Source organism: Prunus persica, chromosome G8 (assembly GCF_000346465.2).
Source record: "Prunus persica cultivar Lovell chromosome G8, Prunus_persica_NCBIv2, whole genome shotgun sequence".
In the NCBI taxonomy this organism is placed as follows: Eukaryota; Viridiplantae; Streptophyta; class Magnoliopsida; order Rosales; family Rosaceae; genus Prunus; species Prunus persica.
In genome coordinates this window covers 16,855,333-16,873,059 of record NC_034016.1, presented here as the reverse complement: position 1 = coordinate 16,873,059, position 17,727 = coordinate 16,855,333, and the positions used below count along the sequence as shown (strand labels likewise).

Below are 17,727 nucleotides of genomic sequence, written 5' to 3'. Positions count from 1 at the left end.
GTGTTTGTGGTGAAAACCATATTATGTCATACCACCTTGAAGAGATGAGATTGATGCAGGGACTTTCCCTTAACAAAGACTTAAGCCCAAAGTCATATTTTGGTTAAAACACTAATGAAAAAGAGCAATTTGTTTGCTGCCTGTTTTTGTGTTGGAGTTGTTATTGTTCATTGGAAGACTTTTGAGCACTAGTCAGCCCCAAAAAGCCTTCATTCAGAACTGCTGGGAAAGTAAGAATTTAGTTCACCAAATTTTGGGAAGATAACCTTCCACAAGGTCAAGGTGTCATATTCTGATTGGTGTGTGATATATCATCGGTTGTTGCCTATTTGGTAATTCTGGTTGTCAATCTAGAAATCCTCATTATAATTATAAATTTTAAAAAAGTGGTGTTACAGTCCCCTTATGATACATGTATTTATTCATTAATAATATACTTATAATATATGTATTTATCAGATATATTATCAACGTATTATAATATGAGTGAACGAGAGAGTTGATACTTTTTCAATCATAAATGGCTTAAACCAATTACCTCTGTGATAAAATGTTGTACATATAGAATTCTTTATTATTTATTTATAATTATTGGACATGCAGAATTCTTTTTGAAATATGATTCTGGACAAAACAACACAAGAAATAGAATTTCCAAATTCCAACTTGTGTTGGATACGGAAATTTTTTTCACTTATAGTTTTATAATTATTTATTATAGTAGTCCTAGCATGTGCCAATTGTTTAAAAAAAAAAAAATTTATTTTTAAAATTAAGAAAAGATAATATAGGTAGTTATGTTCCATAAAAATAGTACATATTATTTGATTTTGTTTTTAATTTAAATGTTTTTAGTATAAAAAATATGAATTTACCATATTATCCTAATTTAATTAATAATTTCAATTATTAATGTTTGAATTAACCAAAAATATTTTCTGGTATTTTGAATGTTTCACCATCCCCTATCTTTTACTTTATATATATAGATTATGTATATACGTACGCAATGGTCTGTGGTAAGCAACGAAACGTAAAAGTTGTTTCTAAAAAAAATAAAAAAATATAGAACGGTGCCTTGCCTTGTCATCCAATCCACACGCCACATTCTCACGTTCAGTGCAAACGACACATCAGAATTCAGAAGCATGCTAAAAACGACATGCAACGGGTGTAGTACGTCTTCTTTTATTAAACTTGGGTCCGGATATCTAATTCGGGTGCCCGGATAACCCACCCGAAATCACAGAAGAAAATGTTTGCCTTCGCAAAATCCTTTTTTCCCTTGCAAAACAGTCCTAATCTCTCTCTCTCTCTCTCTCTCTCAACAGAGGCTGTTCCGCACCACAACGACTAAGTTACCTCACTTTCTCTCCCCCTCATCACACTTTCCGGGAAAATCAAGAGCCCGAGAAAATCAGAGAAGGAAAAAAAGTGAAAGAAAAACAACGGAAAACCTCATGAGGGCTCCGAAGAGGCCGATCCACACCGTATCGACATGGGTTCGACGCCAGCCGCCGAAAGTGAAGGCCTTTCTGGCCGTCGTAACGGGCATGGCGGCTCTGGTCGTGCTCCGATTTATCGTTCACGATCACGATAACCTCTTTGTTGCAGCTGAGGCTGTGCACTCAATTGGAATCATGGTCCTAATCTACAAGCTCACGAAGGAGAAGACTTGTGCTGGTAAAGTATTGACCTTTTTAGGGTTTTTTTGTTTGTTTTCCCTTTGTTGGTTTTGTTTGGCTTTCCCAACAATTTTTAGGAATGCTGGAAAGTGTTGATTCGATTTTGGTACAAACTTTTCTATTGCGGCGAATGGGGGTTCTTCAATATTAGGATGACTGGAATTTCACATGCAAATCCTTTATTGGGTTTTGTTTGTTTGATGAGAAATTGTTATGAACGGTGGAAAAATCTGGGATTTATTGGCTTGACAATATAATTGTTAGAACAGAAATTCATAAGCTTATCCTTCAAAAAAAAGAAGATTAATAAGGCTAAAGTTTTAGTTTTATTTTTAATTTTTACATGTTTTATCTCCGGTATGTTTTTCTTTTCTGTTTTAAATTTTCCTCCCTTTATTTTCACCAACCTGTTGAATATGTTCTATGCTATGAAACTCATGTTTTGATTGGGAAATACTGGAATTGTTTGCAGGGTTATCACTCAAATCCCAGGAGTTAACAGCTATGTTTTTAGCTGTGAGATTGTATTGCAGTTTTGTGATGGAATATGATATACACACCCTGCTTGATTTAGCTACGCTGGTGACGACCCTCTGGGTTATTTATATGATCCGCTTCAACTTAAAGTCTAGTTACATGGAGGACAAAGACAATTTTGCAATATACTATGTCGTGAGTTTCTCTCTTCATCACTGTTTTCTTTTCAAATAAGAGTGTGTATGTGAAGGAGAATTCTCACAGATTATAAAAGCATTATCTTTTTTCGTTGCTCGAGTCTCTGATCAAAGTGATAAGGAAAAATTAATGCTTATTGGGGTGTGCGATCTTGTCAGTTTGCATTATTACATCTTGAACAATTATTGGGGGCAAATTGATTGACTTCCTCTTTCAGTCATGATGCATTGTGAAGTTTATTCTGGACCGAAGTTATATTGTTGCTTGCTATTGCTATTAATGAAGTTGCTTTCTTTCTAGTAGTAATATCCTTACTTTTTATTTTATTTGATGCAGGTGGTACCATGTGCTCTTTTAGCTTTGTTCATTCATCCATCGACGTCTCATCATTTATTGAACAGGATTTCCTGGGCATTTTGTGTGTATCTGGAAGCTGTTTCTGTACTGCCCCAGTTGCGTGTCATGCAGAACACAAAGGTCTAATTTCATAGAATGAAAAACTTGTATTTTTATGGGTTTGACGAATTTGACTGCATACTACTAGTTTCCCCTATGATTCATCTTCTTTTTGTACTTTTCAGATTGTTGAGCCATTCACAGCTCATTATGTGTTTGCACTGGGTGTCGCAAGGTTCCTCAGTTGTGCCCATTGGGTTCTCCAGGTTTGATTTTTGTATATGTTTGCTTTTATTTTAGATTGATTTATTTGTGGCATTTTAAAAAATGGTCATTCTGCATGTTTCAAGATGAGTTGCTTTAGTGTCATATTTGGAAGTGGCATCTTGATGATGAGATGAACAGTATAGAACAAATTTTCATATTTTGATTTTTGTAGTCCATCTGTCCAAGCTTTGGCACTTGTACTAATTATGTAGTACTGTATATGGGCGCTTAAATGGTCAAAATCTTAGACGAGTATGTTGCTGCGATTATTTTAGTTTTGTTAAAGGGTATGAGTTCTTTGCATTCTGCTGCTAATAAATTTTTATCTATTGCTCCGACAGGTATTAGATACTCGCGGACACTTGCTTGTAGCCTTGGGCTACGGGTTATGGCCTTCTATGGTTCTTATTTCAGAAATTGTTCAGACTTTCATATTAGCAGACTTCTGTTACTACTATGTCAAAAGGTTGGGCCTCAATCCATTATATTCTTTGCCAAGTTTACTTGCATCGCAATTATCTTCCCCCAAATGTATATTTTATTTCATTCAACCCTTACCTATTATGGATGTTTTTGTTTGGCAGTGTTTTTGGAGGGCAGCTAGTCCTCCGTCTCCCTTCTGGAGTTGTATGAGTTCACTCCAGTTCTGCTGTGATTTGCAAGCGCACTGCCATCAAGACTTAACTTAGCTAGGCATGTGGCTGGTCATTGTTGTTTAAGTTTCCCTTTTTGCTCTCCACAAGGTTCTAGTTCGCTTTTTTAATGAAAAAAAAATCATGACTGGGGATGAAGTGGGTTGTTTGTAAAGTTGGAGATGGAGTGAATTTAATTTATATTTATAATTTAGACATGACTTTTCTGAATTGCTTCATCTTTTCTTACTAGGTGCTAACATTTGCTAAAGTTCACTACTACAGAATCGTTTCTTTCTACATCCAGTTAATTTGTTCAAGCATATATTTAACAATGGATGCAGGACAAAGTGTAAAGCACTTGTCTGCCATCTGCCCACCAACTTGAGTGGATTCACATTGCTTCATTTCATTGGTTCAATATTCAATTTCCTACAGCACTATCAAACCACAAACTGCTTTCCTGTTTCTACCAAGTGCCTACTTCACCGGCTCCACCACAATTTTTAGGTCTTTGTTGCATTTTTTATGTCCGACTTTTGGGTCTTTTTTCTTGGTCCTACCTTAAATTAAGGTTACTAATCCCACTTGTCCTGTGACACTTCAGCTAATAATCCCAAGAAAATTCGTATCTATCAAGGATTGTAGGGGAAAATTCCTGCGTAGGACGGTTTGAATACAACACCCTCGCATCTAACCTCACGTGTATAACAACCTTGTTGTAAGCAAGAATTTCTAGATTATAGGGTAAACAACAATTATCACAAATTGATTTTGGGTCATTTGGTTGGAACGAAAACAAAATAATAAACTTGGACTGATTTTAAGGATTGTTAGACTTTAAGAACTTCAGTCTTATATATTCAATTGAAATCAATGGAAAGACAATTACATAAACATAAGCGCACCTCATGTGGCCTAATGACAGCAGATATAAAAGTTCTAGTGAGCTATCTAAGATTTGGCTTTATGCTTAGACAGCAAGGTTCCTTGCTAGAATTCCCTCAAAAGTAATTCCAGGTCCAAAAGCCAGTATCAATCCCCATTCACCATCTCCTTCTTGCTGTTCCTTCTTGATCTTCTTGCTCTCTTCTATCATGTACTCCAGCACATACACTATGGTATTACTGCTAGCATTGCCATAATCTGTCAGAGCTCGTCGGCTGGCATTTAACTTCTCTGGGAACAAATCAAGACGCTTCTCCAACCGGTTCAAGATTGCAGGACCTCCTGGATGAACAGCCCAAAACATCTTATTGTACTCCTTGTTATCATATCCAAGAACTCCCATCAACCTCCCACAGAACCCTTCAATGTGATCTTCAATTATCTGAGGAAGCTCTCTTCCTAGCTTGAAACTAATCCCCTCTTCTGTGACCCTTCCATCAATGGTCTTCTCGGTGTCTGGCAGGAACTCTTGTATGGCAGTGTGAAGCTCAAACAGAGGCTTTTCAGAGATTAAGTCAGGGTCTGAGCCAATCAACATGGCTCCAGCACCATCCCCAAATAGTGCAACACCAACCAGATCATACGGTCTATGTGCACTTGGTGGTTTGTAGCCAATAATAGTGGTTTCAGAAGTAGCAAGTAGTACTCTGCTTCCTGGATTGTTCTCAGCAATGTCCTTGGCAACACGAAGGCCAGCCACACCACCCGAGCAGCCTGAGAAGTAAAGCAAGACCCTTTGAGTCTCGGGACGGAGGCCAAGTCCTTTTGCTAGGTAAATGTCACCACCGGGTAGTCGAGCTTCACTGGATGAGACATAGACCAAGTGTGTTATATCTGAAATAGGTCTCCCCCAGTTCTTGATGCAAGCTCCTGAAGCTTCAATTGCCATCTGTGTTACAGCTTCGTTACAAATATGCAGTCTTTGCTTTATAGTGGGTGTGCCTTCAGTTGTAAGCTCTGGGTACTTCTCTAGAATCTCATCTGACATGACAACATACCTAGTTTTGACTGTTGTTGTCTTGCCTGTGAATTGCCATATAAGAATTACTAAAACCATATAATGTTGCCTTTAAATTACATAGGACACTATGCTCTATCAAGATATCTAGTATGTTATGTTGTTAGATTGTTACTATAGATCATACGTTCCAAAAAAAATTCACCTGATTAATGATACAGATAAAAGGTTTGGCAAGAGAATATTTCCCTTCACAAGATCCACATGCGCAGTCTATATGTGTAGTAGCTTGATTTTACAATGTATGATCATATTTTGGTTAATGGCTGTGCGCAATTATTGGTGTGTCAATGTTGTAAATAGAAAAATAAAAAGAACTTTAGTTGATGGACTTACAGAGTCGAGCCAGCTTCTGCTTAAGTTCAGGATCATCACAGTTGGTATCTCTGAAATACCCATCAACCAGAAAATCCTGCATGACAAGCTGATGAGGGAAGGCCTTGCCAAGAGCCAAAATCGTCGCTCTGCCGCCGTTGGCCTTCATTATGGAACCTCCCTGCCCAACATGCTCACTCCCCATGTCTCGTAGTTCGCTTGTCTGTCTTTCAAAACACTTGGTGATATGTCTCTAGCATAAGAGGTCTTGTAACTTCTGAACCTTGCAGTAAAACAACTATTGGGCTGCTAATATATATACAGTTCCACCGCATACTTATGACATTAGATTAAACTCAAGGGACATATGGTGTTAAACATTTTCATATAGGGAGAAACATCATGCGGTGTGCAATTCTTATACATAGGTTAGTGGTTTAGTTGAGAAGTAAGGTGTTCATGTAGATTATGTTTCAGGGTGCAGATAAAGGGTTGGTCTGAGGTTGAGAAGCAAGTTGTTCATGTAGATTTGTTGCACTGGTGGTGTTTTACATTTGAAATCAAATATTTATTTTCTCTATATATACTTTTGGTCCCGAGATCACTTCTATTCTGTTCACAGAATCATAAAACTAAAACCCACTGGTTTGGCATGTCCTGGCTGAGAGAAGTAATTAAAATTGAATCTGCATGACCCCTCAATGTGTGAATGTCTGCAATTGATGTTACAAATACAAAACCTATATATTTAACATTTTGTTTTTGGTCACCACACATGTAGCGTAGTGTGAAGCTGAAAAACATCGACCGGCCTCAAGGACCAATGACCAATTTGGTTGAGCAGAATATTTCAGGTCAATATTTACTGTTAAATTTTGATACTTTTGTTCTTAAAACTAAAAATCCATTTGAAGTTAGTTTTGATTTTTAATTTTCAGAAGCCAGGCATTGTTAAGAAAATAGAGCTTATTCAAGTCACATTTCAAGTCACATTGTACCGTGGAAGAACAGCCTCAGACAACCAGAACTCAGAAAATGACCATCTAAACAAGGATTAAACCTTCAAACTGCTTCCGAGCAGGTAACAGACGGTTCACCAAGAATATGCCAACTTATAAAAAAGCAGAAGATTACTTGTTATTAAGTCAGCACAATAGAGTTTATAATATATAGAGACACAACTACGAACTGTTTCTGTTGGACTTAGAATAACAACTTACCAAAATCTGCAGATATCTAATAATTGCAGTCCAGGGGACATTTTTTTCATGTCAAATTTCATCACTACAATAGGTTTCAATGAAATGTGTCAAAGATCTGAGAGGCACTTTCCATTAATAAAATCAGTAACTTGGGTGACCGCACGTTCAAGAGCTGCGAAGCGTTGCGAAGATTCTTCTGCAGTTGTTTCCTCACCATCTTTTATATCAATCACAACTTTAAGAAATACTGAGGGTACTTTCAACAGATCTGCCACGTAGGCAACAGCTGCAGCCTGAAACCCAATTTTTGTTTTTTCGGAAAGAAAAAAAAAAAGCTTTAATGCAATGTAAAAATGACTCTGGAATACAACAGAACTAAGTAGGGATACCCTTATCTTATATGCTATGAAGAAAGCTATGATTTATTTACAAGGTTACCTCCATGTCTTTAACTACAGCGTCATTCGCAACCATTGATGCTTCATCCTGTGTGGACATATGTAGAGAGTCACCAGTCGACAGTTTGCCAACCTGTAGCATGCAGGAAACTATAAATCCCGTTGTGGATATTTGTGATGCTATAAAATAGAAAGAAAATGAAAGCCAAGTATCATGAATCATGATAATGCAAATCTCTACCATAAATTACAGACAGATGCCTAACTGCATTTGCTCTAGATAATGGACAACTCCAAATTAAAAAAATTTACTGACCAGAATTTATCAAATGATTTGGAAGCTTCTGAGTCCAAGAATTTTGCTGCATGGTAATTACCTTTAGGTTAAGTTCCTTTTGAAGATTGGGTGTTGAGAGGGCTTGTCGCAAGCCAAGTCCATATAGATCAAAAACCTGTAGAAGACATACATGCCACAGATAAATATTGAGTAGAAAATTTCAAAGTAATCACATATGTTTGAGTATCAGAAAAGTAGATATCAAAAGAATGAAGGGGTATTGGCAAGTGTTTATCTTCTAATGAATAATGAGTATTTTAATCCATTCCATTCCAACGTTTGATGTTTTTAACCATTCTAGGCCACATAATAGCAACAAACGTTCAATTCTCCCTACCAGAAACAATGACTAAAGACACTGGAAAAAGATGCAATTGTTTTGGAACCTCTGCCGTAACATATTTGATAAAAGATTGGTCATTATCAGCAATATTGCGAACAGGAATTCCTATTTTCCAGTTAAGAAAACAAGTTCCGTAGGCTATATATCCAATTAATCAAGCGTGAAAACATTGACAAGTGTTTGAATGAAGAAACTAAGGAGCACTCACAGGAATAGGTATCCTTCTATCACAGAAAGCAACATCAGATGCGACATACACATCACCAATGCATGCTCCTTTGGCCTGAAAACATCCATTAATCAGTCATACATAATAATTAATGCCAGATGCTTCACACAATATCTTTACATCTCAACATACTTTATACATAAATGTTTTGTGTGCAAGTCCCCTTGTGCATTTGTTTCATTTATATACAATTCACTATTTGAATCTTCAATCTTTTCAATATCCATTCTAAGAAGAGGATCCTAATTTTTCAGTAATGCAGATTCTCCTATTAACATCTCACAAAGGGACAGAAATGAAATTTTATTATAAGAAGAAGAGCAAAGTTGGTAGAAAAACAAAATACCTTAAAGCCACCAGCAGTGCCTGCATTGATAATTAGGTCTGGCTGCAATGCTTGAATGGAAGCATAGGTCACAAGAGATGCAGGAACCGTGCCTACACAATCAACCCCTGAAAGAAAAATTGATGACATTGAAACGAAGCAACTACATTTTTTATGTCTGATTAAAATAGACCAAAAGGGAAAAAAACAACCATAACATATTATGCTTTTGAAGGAGTGATTTTGCAATAGCCGAAACAAATAATCAATTATTTCAAAATATACTGTACTGATAAGAAAACTCCCAACTCAGAAGACTCAAAAACTCACCTAAAGATGAATCTTTTCCAGGCCAAACTAGATTAATGTTAAGATCCTTGTAAAAACCGCGATACCGGACCCAAGGCACCCCTTTTGGGAATCTGCATTGTTAACGTATTGACATATCAAACAAATGAAAACCACCCAAGTAAATTAATTAAATTTTTTTAAGCAGATCATACACTCCTCCTATAATTCTAAAAATTAAATTAAACATGTGGTGTATAGTTTGCAATGCAAGTACTTTCAGCTGAAGATTGTGTTTGGTAATTCATGAGGGCATTTCCTATTTGATGTGTTACTTTGCTAATCGAAGTCAGATAAAGTGATTATAAACTGAAAATGAATGAAGATGAACTCACACAGACTGAAGATCCTCTGAGAGGTTAAGCTTGTTCACCACAGGAAGAGCTTCACTCTGCATAGCTGTTAAGTTACTTGCAAAGATCATTACTTTATCCAAGAAAACTAGTTATAGTAGCTGAAGAAGAGTGCAATTTATAAACCAGAGACAGTGGAAATATCAAAATGGGAAAGATAAAAAACGTACCCAATACGATGAGGATGGTGGAAATGGGGCGCTTCTCAGCTTTAGCAACCATGGTTTCGTCTGCAGCGTCCGATTTGTCGCCATGAGGAGCCATTTTTATTTTATTGTTTTCCTTTTGATTTCTCTCTGGGTTTTCTGTTTTCTTGCCAACCAAACACAAAATGTTATGCTCCCCCTCGCAATCAAACCAAGAGAGAAGCGCGTGAGTCTGTGACTTTGTTTTACTGCTGAGAGGATAGAGAGAGAAGAAGAGGCCTTTGGTTTGGTGGCAAGCAGCCAAGTGTACCTGGAGCTTATGTGTCAATCCCTTCTTACTCTACCCTTGCCACGTGTCCTTCACTGAACTCTTCAGTGCCACATGGCAAGTCCGTAGTACTACACATCAGCCAAATGCCACATCATATTGTTTGGTGCCAATCATTTTTGTTTATATTAAGTTCCTTCTTGTAAATAAATAAGAGTTTGATTCATGTATATATTTTTATTTTTTGATTTTTGAATAGTTATAGTTTTGATTTTTGTATTTTTAACAAGTTATTTCTGCTTAAAATTTCATATATCAATTCATACATCCTCACTTTCACCTTAAAAATTTTTCTTTGACAACCAAATCTATTCTCTTTTAATCTAAAATTTTTTCTTTAATTTTGGTCTATTCTCTTTGCTCTCCTTGGGGTCACTCACATGCTCATTAAGGTCATTGAGTACGTATGGAGTATGGAGTATGCACTAAAGGTTGACATGATGTCTTTCAATATGATCCATAGCAATATTCTACTCATACTCTCTAATATAATTGTATAATAGCAAGCATGCAGCTAGGATACTGAAAAAAGCATATGAGAAAATTATTCCGTTATTCCTTGCATTGAGTTTTTGAAAGGTAACAAACTAGAAATTCTCTGTGCAAGATGCGTTCTTTAAAGAGCGAATGCGCATCTTCGAAAATGTATTGATAACATGTAGGTATATTTAATTGGCGAGAATGTTATCGACACATTATCACGAAATATTTTTAAATTAAAAAAGAGAACACGTGATTAAACCACCGAATATACTGTTTAAATATAGTTACACAAACTATGAACTGTTGCTGTTGGACCTTTCAAATAAGGTATTACCAAAATCTGTAGATATCTAATCAACCGCGGTCCAGGGACATGCTAATATCACATAAATGTTTCATTAAGTTTGGATGCAATGCTTCAAAGATCAGAGAGGCACTTTCCGTTAATAAACTCGATAACTTGGGTGATCTTCTCTTCAAGAGCAGCAGTTACTGCAGACAAATTTTGCAAGAATTCTTCTGCAGTTGGTTTTTCACCATCTACTACATCAGTCACAGCTTTAACAAATATGATTGGGACTTTCAACAGATCTGCCACATAGGCAACAGCAGCACCCTGAAAGCCAAAAAAAATTCAGCAAAAGAAATTTGCTTTAATAGAAGTAAAAAGTAAAATTGACTATTGGATAAAAGTAAAAATGACTGTTGGGCAATGTATAAAGTCGTCCAAATTTGCAGCTATCCAATATTAGGTCTAAGAGATGCAAATAGGTTCAATACTCTTTGCAGGAAAAAGCAGGGATACTCTGATCAATGCTAAGAAGAATGCTAAGGTTACCTCCATGTCTTTAATTGTAGCATCATTTGCAATGATCGATGCTTCATCCTGCGGGGACATATCTAGAGAGTTGCCGGTAGACAGTTTACCAACCTGAAGCATGAGGGAAACCATAAATGACATTGCCAATACTTGTGAAGCTATCAAATACAAAGAAAAGGAAACCCAAGTATCATAGTAATGCACATCCGTACCATAGGTTACACACTCATGCCTAAGTGCATTGGTCTAGATAATGGAGAACTCCAATTTCAAAACTTAAAAGTGACCAACATTATATCAAATGGTTCGGACGCTATTCAATTTAAGAAGGGTTTAAGTGTTTAAATAAGTCCAAGCTTTTTGCTGCATGATAATTACCTTTAGGTTAAGTTCCTTTTGAAGATTGGGTGATACACAGGCTTGTCGTAAACCAACTCCATATAGATCAAACACCTGTAGAAGGCATACAAGATAGAGAATAATTGATTAGAAATTTTCTAAGCGGAAGCAGGAAGCAGGAAAGTGGTTGTTAAAGAAACATTATTTCCATCAGCTAGCAAAATATATTGTATCTTCAATTCTAGTGGCGTCAACTTTCAATTCTATGTTTGAAGTATCAGAAGGGGTATGGCTAAACTGTTAAGATCTTCCAATAAATTGTAGACCAAGCATGAAACGTACTTAATGGAAAGACAAAGGAACACTCACAGGAATGGGTATCCTTCTATCATGGTAAGCAACATCACATGCGAGATACACATCACCGATGCCTGCTCCTTTGGCCTGAAAATATACATTAATTAGTTATACGCAATATGTCAAGATGCTTCACACACCTGCACGTCCACATACTTCATACTCAATTAGTTCGTGTGTGTGTGTGAGCGTGCACAAGAATGCATACATAAATAATAGTTCGCATGTGTACATAAATAGTTCCTTATTAATATCATGGTCCCTGCAACGCAAATAGTTCAATCCTCAAACTTTTCACTGTCCTTTGTAAGAAGAGGATTCCACATTTTCCTTATACTAACAACTTCTCCAATTAATATTCAAATGAGAGAGAAAAATGAAAACGGAGCTGAACTCTTCTTGTACAAGAACAAGAGAAAAGTTGGTAATACCTTAAAGCCACCAGCAGTGCCTGCATTGATAATTAGGTCTGGCTGTAACGCTTGAATGGCAGCATAGGCCACAAGAGACGCAGAAACTGTGCCTACACAATCAACTCCTGAAAGAAAATTTGAGGATGAGGTACACGACCATGAAACAAAAACCACTTTTTTTGTGCTCTAATTAAACAATAGTGACCAAAAAGAAGAAACAACCATAACATATGAGGCTTTTGAAGGAGGAGCGGCAATTCAAACACAAGCAGTTTTCCATCCCTAGCATATACTGAAAGCCTATTCTTTTATATACCCGTTGAAACAGAAAAGTTCAAACCTTTTACACTAAACCAGCCACAAATATCCTTAAGTTCATGCAGCCTAGTTCTAGAATCTTAAAGATCCTATATCACATTTAAGTCTGATAACCATGTAAACCCTTTCAATAATGTCCTGGTGAGATATGACAAGGTCATAGACAATGAAGGGAAGTATAATAACAAATTATTTCTATCTCTCCTGACAAGAGAAACCAAAACCCGTGAGAGTCAAAAACTCACCTAAAGATGAATCTTTTCCAGGCCAAACTAAATTAATATGAAGATCTTTGTAAAACCCATGATACCGGACCCAAGGGACCCCTTTTGGGAACCTGCATCATTCATACATTGACATATCAAAAATTGAAACCAACTGATTAAAATCTTTGAACCGATATATAATGCTCAAAATTCTAAACGATGATCTCCACATTTCAAAGAAATAAACCATATTTGCACACAAGATGATAGCCTATGGAAGGAAACAAAAAAATGTAACAATCACAAAGAGCATGCCACAACAAAACATGTGTATTAGGCACAACAAGGCCATGTCCAGCCACAGTTAAGACGTAGAATATAGTTTGCAAAGCAAGAACTTTGAACTTTGAACCAAGGTCGTGTTTGGTAATGGGGGCAGTTCACAAACAAAACCAAAAAAAGGAACCATTTTCCAAAAATTGAAAGTAGCCCATAAAAAGATTCAAGCTTGAGGATGAAAGAAGAAGATGAACTCACACGGAGTCAGGGTCCTCTGTGAGGTTGAACTTGTTCACCACAGGAAGAGCTTCAGTCTGCATAGCTGTTAAGTTACTTGGAAATATCACTATTTTTATTCAAAAACATCGTAATAATATCTGAAAAATAGAGAGTGGAAATATCAAAATTGGAAAAGAAAAAGAGAAAAAGTACCGATGACGATGAGGATGGTGGAAATGGGGCGCTTCTCAGTTTCAGCAACCAAGGCTTCCTCTGCAGCGTCCGATTTGTCGCCGTGAGGAGACATAATTTTTTCTTTTTGGATTATTTTCCTTTGTTTTCTCTCCGATTTTCTTTCTTGTCAACCAAACAGAATTTAAGTTCTGAATCAAACAGAGTGTGACTTTGTTTTACAGCTGAGAGACCAGAGAAGACGAGGCAGAGGGTGAGGACAATTCCGTAATTAATGAGTTAGAAGGCATTGCATCGAATTGGATCGCTGACCGTTGATTGGTGACGCTGATCTATGATTAGAGAGCATTGGTCCACGTGTTCTAATCAGCACGGTTTCAACTTTTCAGGGATATTTCTTTGTGGGGTTCTTCTGTTGTTGTTAAAATAAACAAAGTAATAATAATAATAATTATTATTATTGTCTGCTTGGTTTGTAGATCAAACAAATTAAGACAAGCCATGTTTCATGATGGAATCAAATACTACTTTACAATGTAGAACATTGGATTTACAAGTCAACTATAATATCATATATAGTTTGCGTGGCAATCTAAATTGCCGACGGTTTGAGTGGCAAATGATTTTCAAGAGTGTCGATGTCACAAAAATTTTGTATGAGAAGTCCCCAAAGTGATGCCTCAATTGTTAACATAAATTTGGCATTGTCAAATTTTTTGTCAAAAGATATTATGATAACTTACACACAAACAAATTTGATACGATACGGGTCTTTGATAATGAAGGGGAAAGACTAGTTGAGGTAGACACTAATTAGATCATATGGAGTAAAATAAAGACCAAGTTTATCAAATCAATATCATCTTAATGAAGACTTTCAACAGATTATGACAAATTTGTATGATCAACATTGTAATTATCAACACCAATTCGCATCAAACAGTTACATAATTATTGTACATCTGCCCAAAAAACAAAAACAAAATCAAATTTTGCAAATACATTACAATTCATGTATATACTCTGCAAACAATGTATATAGAAAGTTAAGAATTTGTACTCAATAAGAACCATCAAGTTCAAGACCACAGGGGAATAAAATGGCTTAAAAATTGTGGGGAAAACACTCAAAGCAAGCTTGTGGGGTGAGTTTATCAGATTTCAAATTCAAAGGGCATGTAAGATGAGAAGATGGGAAATCAAAAAGATGAGAAGATGGAAGAGCCAATGTGTTGGTGGTTGTGTTTTGGAGGTGCCATTTGGTAACATTGGGAAAGTGTCTGGTAAGGGCATCTCACAGTTTTCTCCATTGAAATATACCCTTCTTGGAAAAGCCCATCCATTTTTGAATGTGAATGATTCTGAGTCTTTTTCCAAAAGTATCTCTGTTGACACTGAACCCACTCCATCCTCATCAGTAGCAATCAGCTCTTCATTAACAAAGGCTATACCCCAGAAGAGGGCAACTGCGTCTGCAACAGTTTCCAATGTTTGAGAAACTAGAACTTATTTAATCACAGTGGTAATAGAATAAAGGGTATTGTTCCATTTCAGACTCGTGTTGCTAGACTACCCGGACATGTGTGTTTATGTTGTCATACTGTGAATCACAATCACATATACAATTAACCTAATGGTACGTATGAATTCACGAGCTTATGTCACCAGACAATCTAGTTTTGTACGTACAAAGAGTTGTAAGGGTTTATTGGGTCACGTCACTGGATTGTAACAGTTAAAGTTACATTATCCTTTCTACTACAGATTAATCTACACAACCAAGTTGATTATGTTCAACATTTATTCTATGTACTTCCCACGTTATTGAACAACAGATACGAAATAGAGTAAGTACCTCTAAAGCTAGGCTGAAGCAATTTGCTGTTGAAACTATACGTTATTGGATTCATGGAGAGACCAGGGTGCTGGACCAGTACATTCCAGTTTGAGAAGTTCCTCTGATAGTTGTAGTTAGTAATTGTAAGTTTAATTCTCCAGTGATCCACATAGCTGGTCTTGACATGCCAATGAACTCGAATAGGGCACATATGATCTGTGCATTTCACCGGGTCTTGAGCACCCATAAAATTAGCTCCTGAATTATCCCCTGTTAGTGACATTGCTGGGAAGGGGTAAGCTGGCCTGTTATCACAAAGAGGAAGAGACAGAGAAAGAAAGAGAGGATTAGCTGAGTTCAAATTAACTTGCATAAGCAGCAGCTCTCACTGTTATGGATGCAGCAAAAAAAAAAAAAAGCAACCCAACCTTAAACATGTACCGAAGTTTTTGTCTGTTACTTCTCTGCATCCACAGCTACACTTGGGGCATGATGTGATCTCAGGATTGTAAAATGAAGAGAGTGAAACGCAACAGACTGGAGTCTCACTAGCTAAATAACTGGAATAAGTGCATATTGCTTTCCATGTTCCTGCAAACAAGTAAATGATGAAATGCTAACATCAAAGGTTTTCCTATCATCCAACAAAGTAAGAAAAAGAATCCCGAAGTAGCATACGTTAATTGTATGTCAGAACTGTGAATCTGAACCACATTCATACATAACTGTATATAATCAATGGTTATGATTCACAAACTGTTAGGAGAAAATCTCAATTTTATACGTATGCATACGTAGGGTAATGTTTTGTTAACAGACTTCTGTTGCTTGTGGTCTGAAAAAATGGTTTTATGTTACCAAATGGTATGACAAGAGAACATTTCCGCATATATGAATTGGTTAAAGTGCTTACTGAAAACTTGGCGCTGTCTTCTACCCCCAAAATCTAAAGAAACTGTGGGATCAACACTCTTAAGTGGCCCACAAGTGTAACCAGGACCTGGTGCATTCAGAGTAAGATTCAGAGGTGGATGTCCTGAAAAAGGAGCTCCTCCCAAGTTGCCAACTTTAATTCCAAAGGAAGAGAAAGACTTGGAGGGATTGATAGCCAGGGCATCAAGAACACCACTGCGGCAGCAGTCTTCGGATTTGTTATCTGAAGAAGCATCAGGCATGAGATCAAGTATTTCAGGATCTTTCTTGCAGGAGTGTGGTATATCAGTCTTGTAGTTTGAGCAGTTTCCTTGTTCTGTGGCAAAGGCACCATTCATTGACCAAATGACTTCATTCTGCTGCCATATCCACCCAATCTGCCAACCAGGCTTGTCCACGTGACGATACTGAAATAAATTTTGGATGGTTACTTTTGCCTGCAAAAGTTTCTGTTAGTAGTTGCATATTGTGTATAGGCTTGCTCACAAATATTTCAAGATTTCATAATAAAAAACATACAAGTGACACTCCAAAGTTTGTTCACACATTCAGCCTTGTGCAGAACAACTATAAATGTCGTTGGACAGGCAGGAGTGTGCAAACAAAGTCTAACTAAGAAGATTAAAATGATGAAATCTTCAATGGGATGTTGAAGGTGCAAGTTTTTTAGAAGTCCCAAAAAAAATTGTGTTTCTGTAATAAAAAAAACAGAGTTTATAAAGGCCTTGTACTAAGAAAATAGGGGTTTTGGAGATAACAGTTTACACAAATGTACACTAAAATGATGAAAGTATGAGCTTCACAGGATTCCAATTGCCTCAGAATATTTGGCAGTCATAAAGTTGTGGATGTTAAAAGTGCAGCTTCAAAAAAATTTCTAGTTGTTTTTAAAAATCTGTTCCTGGTGATATAATTGAACCAAACAACATCAAGGTTTGAGCAGAATCACAGCATGCTAACCAAATAGCCGTCATCTGTCCAACCATAAGTGTCGAAAATAATCGTAAAGTTTCCATTTGGGTCCAAAGGATCATAGCAATCTGCAAAGCAAAGAAAGCAGCATCCAATTTAGCAACAAACATTCTCTCCCAAAACCAGAAACAAGAAGCAACATATGACTATCAATACGATGATGGCTCATGTTCATGCCTGAGAAACTGCACATAGCAACTAACAACATGGACACCAGTGCAAAAGGCCACAAACAAGAATAGATGCAAGTCATTTTAGGGTTTGGGAATGAGAAGCAAGGCATAGATAGATAGAGCTTGTTATAGTGCAATGAGACAAACCTGTTCCCCAAACTCGACTTTATAAACAAGAAAGAAATGCTCAGAATCAATCTCGGAAAAAAAAGGCAAAAAACCCAAATTTCTGCTCATTCAG

The 17,727-nt window shown here is 36.7% G+C and overlaps 5 protein-coding genes across 5 annotated transcripts; 1 reads left to right on the top strand and 4 right to left on the bottom strand.

The window, feature by feature from the left end:
* Positions 1,276–3,896, top strand: LOC18767124 (putative ER lumen protein-retaining receptor C28H8.4). The gene is made up of 6 exons (XM_007201240.2): positions 1,276–1,683; positions 2,158–2,357; positions 2,697–2,837; positions 2,942–3,022; positions 3,365–3,489; positions 3,608–3,896. The coding sequence occupies exons 1-6, from the start codon at positions 1,461–1,463 to the stop codon at positions 3,654–3,656; spliced, it is 819 nt and encodes a 272-aa protein (XP_007201302.1). The 5' UTR covers positions 1,276–1,460; the 3' UTR covers positions 3,657–3,896.
* On the bottom strand, positions 4,392–6,765 carry LOC18768390 (type III polyketide synthase B). The gene is made up of 2 exons (XM_007199852.2): positions 5,958–6,765; positions 4,392–5,626 (listed from the first exon to the last, which is right to left on the bottom strand). Exons 1-2 carry the CDS (start codon positions 6,139–6,141, stop codon positions 4,629–4,631), a joined length of 1,182 nt encoding a protein of 393 aa, XP_007199914.1. The 5' UTR covers positions 6,142–6,765; the 3' UTR covers positions 4,392–4,628.
* Positions 7,033–10,490, bottom strand: LOC18767338 (5'-methylthioadenosine/S-adenosylhomocysteine nucleosidase 2). Its single transcript, XM_007199334.2, has 9 exons — positions 9,928–10,490; positions 9,642–9,783; positions 9,454–9,517; positions 9,101–9,192; positions 8,792–8,898; positions 8,425–8,499; positions 7,914–7,988; positions 7,577–7,669; positions 7,033–7,431 (listed from the first exon to the last, which is right to left on the bottom strand). The coding sequence occupies exons 2-9, from the start codon at positions 9,733–9,735 to the stop codon at positions 7,246–7,248; spliced, it is 786 nt and encodes a 261-aa protein (XP_007199396.1). The 5' UTR covers positions 9,736–9,783; positions 9,928–10,490; the 3' UTR covers positions 7,033–7,245.
* On the bottom strand, positions 10,590–13,830 carry LOC18767211 (5'-methylthioadenosine/S-adenosylhomocysteine nucleosidase 1). Its single transcript, XM_007201274.2, has 8 exons — positions 13,593–13,830; positions 13,419–13,482; positions 12,921–13,012; positions 12,376–12,482; positions 11,957–12,031; positions 11,627–11,701; positions 11,267–11,359; positions 10,590–11,044 (listed from the first exon to the last, which is right to left on the bottom strand). Exons 1-8 carry the CDS (start codon positions 13,684–13,686, stop codon positions 10,847–10,849), a joined length of 798 nt encoding a protein of 265 aa, XP_007201336.1. The 5' UTR covers positions 13,687–13,830; the 3' UTR covers positions 10,590–10,846.
* On the bottom strand, positions 14,457–17,397 carry LOC18768830 (COBRA-like protein 1; the record flags this gene model as incomplete). The annotated part of the gene is made up of 5 exons (XM_020553570.1): positions 14,457–15,043; positions 15,427–15,713; positions 15,837–15,999; positions 16,322–16,778; positions 17,302–17,397. Coding segments are annotated over 5 exons (1,308 nt in total), but the record flags the coding sequence as incomplete, so codon positions are not given.

Coding starts and splice junctions, on each gene's coding strand:
- LOC18767124 (XM_007201240.2), top strand. CDS start 1,461: ATGAGGGCTCCGAAGAGGCCGATCCACACCGTATCGACATGGGTTCGA. Junction 2,358..2,696: donor ATTTTGCAATATACTATGTC/GTGAGTTTCTCT, acceptor TATTTGATGCAG/GTGGTACCATGTGCTCTTTT. Junction 2,838..2,941: donor GTGTCATGCAGAACACAAAG/GTCTAATTTCAT, acceptor TGTACTTTTCAG/ATTGTTGAGCCATTCACAGC.
- LOC18767211 (XM_007201274.2), bottom strand. CDS start 13,686: ATGTCTCCTCACGGCGACAAATCGGACGCTGCAGAGGAAGCCTTGGTT. Junction 12,032..12,375: donor GCACTGCTGGTGGCTTTAAG/GTATTACCAACT, acceptor GTATATTTTCAG/GCCAAAGGAGCAGGCATCGG. Junction 11,045..11,266: donor CTACAATTAAAGACATGGAG/GTAACCTTAGCA, acceptor TTTGGCTTTCAG/GGTGCTGCTGTTGCCTATGT.
- LOC18768390 (XM_007199852.2), bottom strand. CDS start 6,141: ATGGGGAGTGAGCATGTTGGGCAGGGAGGTTCCATAATGAAGGCCAAC. Junction 5,627..5,957: donor GCAGAAGCTGGCTCGACTCT/GTAAGTCCATCA, acceptor GGCAATTCACAG/GCAAGACAACAACAGTCAAA.
- LOC18767338 (XM_007199334.2), bottom strand. CDS start 9,735: ATGGCTCCTCATGGCGACAAATCGGACGCTGCAGACGAAACCATGGTT. Junction 9,518..9,641: donor CACCATCCTCATCGTATTGG/GTACGTTTTTTA, acceptor GTAACTTAACAG/CTATGCAGAGTGAAGCTCTT. Junction 9,193..9,453: donor TCAGAGGATCTTCAGTCTGT/GTGAGTTCATCT, acceptor TTAACAATGCAG/ATTCCCAAAAGGGGTGCCTT.